Source organism: Cryptotermes secundus, unplaced genomic scaffold, assembly GCF_002891405.2.
Source record: "Cryptotermes secundus unplaced genomic scaffold, Csec_1.0 scaffold1415, whole genome shotgun sequence".
In the NCBI taxonomy this organism is placed as follows: domain Eukaryota; kingdom Metazoa; phylum Arthropoda; class Insecta; order Blattodea; family Kalotermitidae; genus Cryptotermes; species Cryptotermes secundus.
Window position 1 is genome coordinate 209,237 of NW_019744143.1, and position 8,426 is coordinate 217,662.

An 8,426-nucleotide genomic window follows, 5' to 3' on the forward strand; every position below is an offset into this window, starting at 1 on the left:
CAAGATAGAATGGGGTGGTATCGACTGGATTGTTCTTGCTAAAATTAGGGACTGGTGGAGGGCTCTTGTAAATACAGTAATGAACCTTCGGGTTCCATATAATCTTTGGAAGTTCTTGAGTAGCTGCACAACTGGCAGCTTCTCAAGAAGGGCTCAGTTCCATGAAATTAGTTTGAAATGGGCGTTAGGGTATGTGTATGCTAACAGCACACCAAGATTTGAAGTCTGCCACAGTAGCAATGAAGAGTTTCAAACCTTTAAGTACTGCAGATGGAGCCAGGATAGCCAATATGCATAGTGATTAGGCTGGACGATTGAGGAATGGAGGTTGGATTCTCAGCAAGGACAAGACATTTTTCTCTTCATTGTTGACGCTTTGACTGGCTCTGGTGTGCACCCTGCCTCCTGTACAATGGGTTGTTTCCCCAATGGTAAAGCTACCCACTCATATCCATTTAGTGCTAAGGTCAAGAATGGTGGAGCTGTACATTCACACCCTCATACATCTTCATTTCATGGTGCTTAATTGACTAAGCCCAAGGATAGTTAGTTAGTTATTGGAGAGGGTGGGTTTCCCCATGCACTTAGACCTGTATTGGTCCATTGTGCTTCCCTCTATGATTTCTACCAGTGTCTATATCCTACCGGTACTGGTGCTTACCATCAGTCCCGCCCAGCCAGTGAGACCGGCTCTACTAGCTTAGAGGTGTCTATAATGCTTCCCCCATCTACCAGAGGTATTAGTGACTGCTGTTGGGCGGGAAACGTCTGTAATTTGGCTCAGTGGCCTCCTTTGGAGGTATGAGGTTCTTTTACTTGCCGTAAAGCTACGACACGGGACCCACGGCTTAAAGTCCCTCCCGGAGGACTTGTTCCCTGAATTTTTTGGCCCTTAAAAATTCGACGACCTCTGCCGGGTATTTGAACCTGCGTCCTACGAGTCATGAGGTGGGAACGTTACCTCTAGACTACGGAGGCCGCTAAGCCCAAGGATAACTTCACTTTTTTTACCTACTGCAGATACAAGGCATTCTAATTCTGATCTACGTGAAACTTCTATTACCGTCATATATCTGTAACAGAATTGCTGTATGGTAAAGGCAGATGAGATTTGAGAACTTCGCAGTGGAGAGAATTAAGTTTCTATGGATTACAAGAACATGTAGCTTCACGGGTTGTTATTACCCAGACCCCAAAAATTGTGTGATGTGTGCTGACCCATTGAGCTAATAAAGGGCAGTGAATTTCAAGGAATTGTGAATATGTAGTTGATTTGTCATTCTGCAGGTGTTGAACCTAGACCACCTGCTTGTGGACCTGGGAAGTTCAGATGTGATGATGGTGCCTGTATTGACGATGATTATCGCTGTGATGAAGTTACAGATTGCCGTGACGGTAGTGATGAAAAGTACTGCGATGGGCCACCTGCTGCCAATGGTATGTGAAAAACACTTTGTTGCTAGCAGAAGGTTGTGATACTTGTCATCTGACTACAGGAGTGTTTCAGTTGAAATTAAATGGAAGACAAGAAGACTGAACTCACTCACCTGGAAACAGTCATTATTACTGAAACCACTATTGAGTTAGGAAAATTGAATCCCCATAATGACATTTTGTTTTCTGAAGAAATTAGTCGTTTTTCAGGTGGTTTGACACCAACGTTCTAGGTGCATGTTTTGTGTCCCAGTTAAAATGCAGGCTGAGCCCATTGAAATGTTCATTTGCCTGCCTTGTCATAGGATTCCATTCTGTTTTCAAATACTTGAAACTCTTCATTCAGAGGAAGGAGATAATGTTTAAGACCTGTCCAAGATATTGGGATAATGAGATACAAATTGTATGTTGTTGTATATAAAAATTGTAACAAAAGGAAGAAGAAAGCTGTTGTAATTGGAGATGGGAGTTCCTGTTGATGACCTGTTTTTTCTGATGTGATAACTTAGCTGAACTTTAAATTCATCATTCATGTGAACTGTGTGAGTTACAGGGAGACATTTACACATAATTTTATATGGAATTACTGGGTTTTTGGGCTTTGTCCATCATCAGTATTTGAAAAAACACTAAAGGACACAACATTTCTGAAACGGAATCAGTTTCCTTCCTCAGGTGAAGGCATGGGAAATGCCTGCTCTGTTGGGTCCATTAGAAAGAGCTAACCTTAATCAGTGACCAATCCAGTGACTGAAGTTTTCAAATGGACCCAACAGAGTAGATGTCTCTCTCCCCTTCACCTGCGGTTGGAAACTCATCCAGTTTCTTAAACATTGTGTTCCTTAGTGTTTTTTGGAATACCAGATAATGGGGAAAGTCCAAAAACCCAGTAATTCCAAGTATTAGGTACACTATTGTCAGAACCCTTTAGAACCTACATAATTAACATACTTCAACAGTAATATATTTAAATGAATGCTTTGCTTGCAGGCCAGGTGCTAGACCTGAGGGAATTTTCATATAGTGTGTATTTCTATTTGCATATCTATTATAGAAGTTTGTACTGTGAATTTGAATGCGATAATAGAACAGAGAGGATAAAACAATTAAATTAATTGAACTGACAGTTGCTTTTGAATCACTTAGCAGTACAACTGTGCCCAATGCAGTCAATTTTTATCAGCTTTGGTTTTTTAACAAGGTGGGGTTATCTTCTTGAATGCTGTCTCTCTTTATAGTGATAATACTATTTACTTAAAAAAATTCATAAAACAGATTTCTGTGAGCACATAAAGAGAATGAAGTTCTTTATATAAAGTGCTGGTTACTTATTACCAACTAGTGACTTTCGTTGCTTTGTTGTAATGCACTGTTCTAAAGCTTCTTAGTGCTTGTATGAATGAAGAGAGAGAGAGTTATCTGCCTTCACTAGATGCTCTTCCTGTGTTCTTGATTAGCTTTTCACTTATTGCTTTATGTTCTGTTTGTCTTTGCATTTTATTTTTGCTTCGGTTAGTTACTTGTGCTCCTGGTGATATTGTGTGCGGAGATGGATCTTGTGTTGACCCAAGGCAACGATGTGACAAATATTTCGACTGCCCAGATGGAACTGATGAGAGAGACTGTGGTAAGTTTGGGGATACAGAAAACACATAGCTATGTTAAGCAAAGAAATGATTTGTTGTTTTGTATGATTACACACTGTGCAGAAATGATGCATCCAGTTTTACGTGACTCATGGGAGTTGTGTCAGCTTGTTAACAGGGTAAGAGCCACTTAGTAAAGATAGGGTCAGTTTACAGCTATCTGGTCAGTGTTCTGGTTGTTAGCAAGGCACAGCTACCTGACCCCTGTCCATGACAGAAGAAATGGAATTCTTGTCTGTCCCGTCTCTGATAATGCCAGCAGTGTAGCTCTGATCAGTCTGCAAGCATCTTACGTTGTATCTTGAAACCTGTTTGAATGAGGCCACATTTGTGATAGGATGACAGGATTTTCTTGAAATTTTATGAACTTAGGGTATAAGTTTTTTTGTGAGATTAGAACTGTCTGCAATGCCTATGGCCGTTGGCTTTATATGATTTCACTTATCTTAACTGTCAGCTGTCATTTTCTTATTTCAACTGATTTTCAATCTATTTCAAGATGATCATTTTCAGTATATCTGGAAGTAAAATTGTACATTAAATACTGCAGAACTACTAATTCTGTGAAAGATTTTTATGATCTGTTGAATTAATTCTGTACATGTATGGTGGTGTTGGATTTACATGCAGAATGCAAGCTTGAAGGAAGGCAGGTACAATGGGACAAAAGTGACCCCTTCATTATGTGACATTTGTTTTTAATAGGAGACTGAAATATTTTGGTTAGATACGTGTATGTATGAGTCTCAAACATGTGAACTTCCAAGTTTTTTCAGTCAAGTAAAAGTAATTTGAAAATCTGTTACTGGAAAGGAGGTTTGAACTTTGTCAGAAATTTGTGTGGCAATGCACATCATCAACTACAGAATGAACTGACATCTTCATGTGCACTAGTCAGAGTGTTAAGAAGTTCAATCAGAGGCAGGATGCAGATTGTGAAAAAATGTTTGATGTGAGGGTTGGCAAATTGTGTTCTCTTGCAAAGGCGCACACAGAAGTAACTCCACATTCATTCTTCACACAAATAAGAACAGTATAATAGTATAGTTATGTTTCAGGAGGGGAAATGTCTTTTAATGTCCAGAATATTAATCTTTCTTTTGAGCTTACATTGAATTAACTATAGAAGTCTCTAAGCAAGCAATTAATTTTCTAGAATAAAATATAATTATTTGATTGAAGGTAAATAATAAGCTTTTTTGTTTCATTTTGGTCCGTCACACTAACAGTTACAATTATAAAAGACAAGTCCGTCCAGTGTGACTATTTCAGTTTTCTCACTTGATGATTCACTAGCCTTACATGTTTCGATCCATTTGGATCATCTTCAGAGGCACCAAACACTTTTTTGAAACCACTATCACAACAGTTGTCAATCAAATACACATGTAATGTCCAAGTACACAATGTTCAACCTGAAATAGTCACATTGGACGGACTTGTCTTTTATAATTGTAACTGTTAGTGTGACGGACCAAAATGAAACAAATCAAATTCATCGAAGCCAGTCAAGCTAAATTGGTAAATCAATTCATCAACTCAAAAAGGAAACTAGTAAGAACCAATGCACATACATGGTCCAATCGAACATGTAAAAACAAAAACATCATACCTAAGTACGCCAACCTAAACATAATAAATGTCAGTAAATTAGACCTTAAAGGACCGGTCTCTTATTATGTCTCTTAATAATTCTACAAGTTTTATTTTAAACAGGTATAATTGCAATTTAATTTAACTTATTTGAAGAATGTTATGTGCAGTTATGTATATGGAGTAGCAAATCTCTAGCCATGAGCTATCCTTGAAATGATCAGTCCTCTTTCATAGTTCTGACATTGCAGTAAAGAATTAATTGTAGTGCAGTTTTCTTGCTTAGTTGTTTATGCCTTGTGTTGTGACTGTTGTTACGTCTGCTTTTTGCTTGTTTTCACATGAATTGGTAACAGAATTGTGTTCTGCTGCTGAGTTCCGATGTGAAGATGGACAGTGCATCCCTGAGGAGAAGCGGTGTGACACAAGAACTGACTGTAGCGATGGTTCAGATGAACTTGATTGCCGTATGTTTCACTTGTATATCTGTCTTGAAATACATTCTACATGTAAATTTAATGATGTCAGAGAGGAAATGGTACTTACTTAGCTTCAGCAAGAGGCAACACAAGAACTGAATGTTGCAGTCTAGTGACTAGCATGTTTGCTTTGTATGTAAGGGGTCATAAGTTCTGGTCTCATCTATCCTAACTGAGGCTTCACTTTATGTAGGCTACAAGTGCATCCATCCCAATTGACTTTTCACTAGATCCTGCCATTTAATGCTGTGAAATCTTAGCAGTTGACAGTTATTAAGTAAACCAAGAAGAATATCACAGCACAGTAATGAAGGTAAACTCCTAGGTATGGCCACAAGCACTAAAGATTAAGTTTTGTGCAGTTTTCTTTGGTAGCTTTGGACAGATGCAAGATTGATACCTTCATGTTGGTCATGACCACTTTCTTAGGTGTCCACTGTAATTCATAATCATCTTGTCAGCCTAACATGTATAAACTATACAGTTCTGTTGAATAAACGTACACTACAACACCTCTTGTACAGGAATATAGTTAGAAAATTGAGGGAAATTATTAAAAATGGCTCAGCATATCTCAGTATTGTAATCTGTAACGTCTGTTTGAAACATTTTGTTGTGTGGTGCGTAATGTAGAGACTGCAAGGAAAGCATTCTTTGCAAACTATAGTACACCTTTTGAGTTTTGTGTCACATCATCACAGGCATCTCCTTGTGTGGAGTGTGGTCTTACAACCATAGGAAAACATGGTGAAAGTGCATAAGCAAGATGCCATGCTAGTGTATTGGTGGTGTGTTTTTGGCCTCAGCTACAGATGTAACTGTTGATCTGCTTTATGCTTACCTATAGTGCTTCTGGACAGGAGGGTGGTTGGTACTCAGAGCTATTTGAAAAGTGGTGGCTGATAGCTCCTGTCTAGAAACAGGCCTTTCTTTTTTTGTCCAAAACTCTTTATTTCTTTGAAATGCTAAACATCAGGAAGACTCCTATAGATTTTATCATCTACAAATACAGAATATACTCGTGTGTGTATGTTACTTAACAAGATAAAATTTTTCTTGTGCCTCCATAATGTCTCTTGTCTTAAGTAAGTGCTGTTTCTCTCGCTTTCCATTAGTTATGTTTTGTGTAATTTCTGTACTGACACTGAATGTGTGTGCTTTCTAATGACAGTGAGCAGTGCTTTTGTGTGTGCGCGCACATGCATGTGTGTTATAGAATTTTGTAGAGCCCCCAAAATTATTTAAAAGGCAGAGTTCACGTTTATCTTGCCAGACCAGTCTTACATACATTAAAAATCATAATTTTGCTCTTATCCCAAGATAGTTATATATTTCTATGGAAGTTTCATGGAAGTAGTTATTGATTTTCACTTAAGTGGCTAAGGTGGTATGTCTCTTAATTATGGATATATCTTCTTCTCTCACTCTCTTTATTCCCTCTTTCTCTTATTTCTCTTCCTTTCAGTTCACAAGTCTGATTGGCCTAGTGTCCAGCATTTCTTTTGCTACTTGGGGTTTTCAATTTTCAACGTTTTCCCATTCTTATACTTCATCAACCTTGATTGTTCAAGCCTGTTAAATTAAGATCATCCCTTCCATCATTTCATAAAAGGAAGAAATATCTCTGAATCTCATGACTTTGCAAATAATGTATACTGGTCTGCAGTAAAACTTGAAGACTTGGGCATCATGCATACCTGCATCTGTCTGAACCTCGATAATGTTTACAGGAATGCTTAAAATGGTTCCAAAAGGCTAGTGAAACTTCTTGACTGTTGTTGCGGGAGAATTACCGTATGATGATGTCCACTGGCAGTAAAGCTCTGTTCTCATATTTGTGAGATGCTTGACTCAGATTTTCAGCTGGGGCTCGAGCTATCCTTACTGAGGTTCTTCATGGTTTCGTTTAGTTCCTCCAACCCAATGTCATTATATAATAGTATTCTCATTAGACCATAACCATGAACCGCTCCCCACCTTATATCTCTCTCTCTCTCGTGGTACACATACCGCTAATCGTACTAGCCTTTACTAGCACATCAGAAGATAGAAGTGGGGAGGAGCAGCCATTGTCTCTGGCTCTGTTGTCGCGTTCGCAAGCTCCTCAGGGTGTTCATGGGGTATTCAAGCATTTACGGAGGAGATAATACGTGGGGCAATCCAAAAGTTCCCGAAATTTGAATTTTGCGCGCGAATGGTTATGAGTACATCGCTAGGTGTCTCCTCACACATCCTTCTTGAATCAGTGTGGCAAGCGGCATTGAGTTGAGTGGTTGGGTTTATTGTTGGTGAATGTATTTCCATTGTTTGTTTCCGTGAGTTTGCGGTTTTGCGATGGCTGACCTGAGAGAGCAGCATGTCTGTATAAAGTTTTGTTTCAAACTTGGGAAAATCGCTGCAGAAACGCACCAAATGTTGAAGCAAGCTTTTTGTGAAAACAGTTTAGGCCAGACACAAACTTAAAACTGGTATAAGCGTTTTAAAAATGACCGAACATCGACTGATGATGATCGTTCGAGACGGCCGTCAACGGGCAAAACACCAGAAAATGTCGCGAAAGTTAGGGATCTGATTCTGCAAGATTGTAGACTGATCATTCAAGACCTCTGTAACACCTTGGGACTAAGTTATGGTACATGTCAACGAATTGTGTCAGAGGAACTGAACATGAGGATTGCGGCAAAGTTTGTGCCATGACTGCTGCAAAATGAACAGAAGCAGCATCGCTTGGAAGTCTGCAGGGAACTTCAGCAACAGCTCCAAGAGGATCCAAACTTTCTTTCGAAGGTTGTCACTGGTGATGAAAGTTGGGTTTATGGCTACAACCCTAAAAGTAAGCAGCAATTGTCGCAATGGAAGAGCCCTTCTTCACCTCGGCCAAAAAAAGCTCGACAAGTCAAGAACAACATTAAGTCCATGTTGATCTGTTTTTTTTTATATTGACGGGATTGTTCATAAGGAGTTCGTCACTCCTGGTCAAACAGTCAATAAAGAGTTCTATCGCGATGTTCTAAGGCGTTTGAGGGAGAACATGAGGAGAAAACGTCCATAAAAGTGGCGCACGAACGACTGGGTACTCCACCATAACAACGCACGACCGCATACCGCTTACATTGTGCAGGAATTTTTGGCTAAAAACAAGATGGCAGTTCTACAACTACTGCTCTCTGCATTCCAAGCCATTCAACTGCTCTGAAGATGGAGGTGATACGTTCCTCCGCAACGTCGGCCAAAACGAAGAATACATGGCGCCTAAACCCAGAAGACGACTTTC

At 39.3% G+C, this 8,426-nt stretch overlaps 1 protein-coding gene across 1 annotated transcript in view; it reads left to right on the forward strand.

Annotated features, from left to right (window-relative positions):
- The window catches only part of LOC111874594 (basement membrane-specific heparan sulfate proteoglycan core protein), a gene marked incomplete in the record, with an annotated part of 357,246 nt that overhangs the window by 162,779 nt on the left and 186,041 nt on the right, over positions 1–8,426 (forward strand). Inside the window, 3 exon segments of the mRNA XM_033755519.1 lie at positions 1,288–1,437; positions 2,951–3,061; positions 5,030–5,140. Coding sequence (XP_033611410.1) covers positions 1,288–1,437; positions 2,951–3,061; positions 5,030–5,140 — 372 coding nt within the window.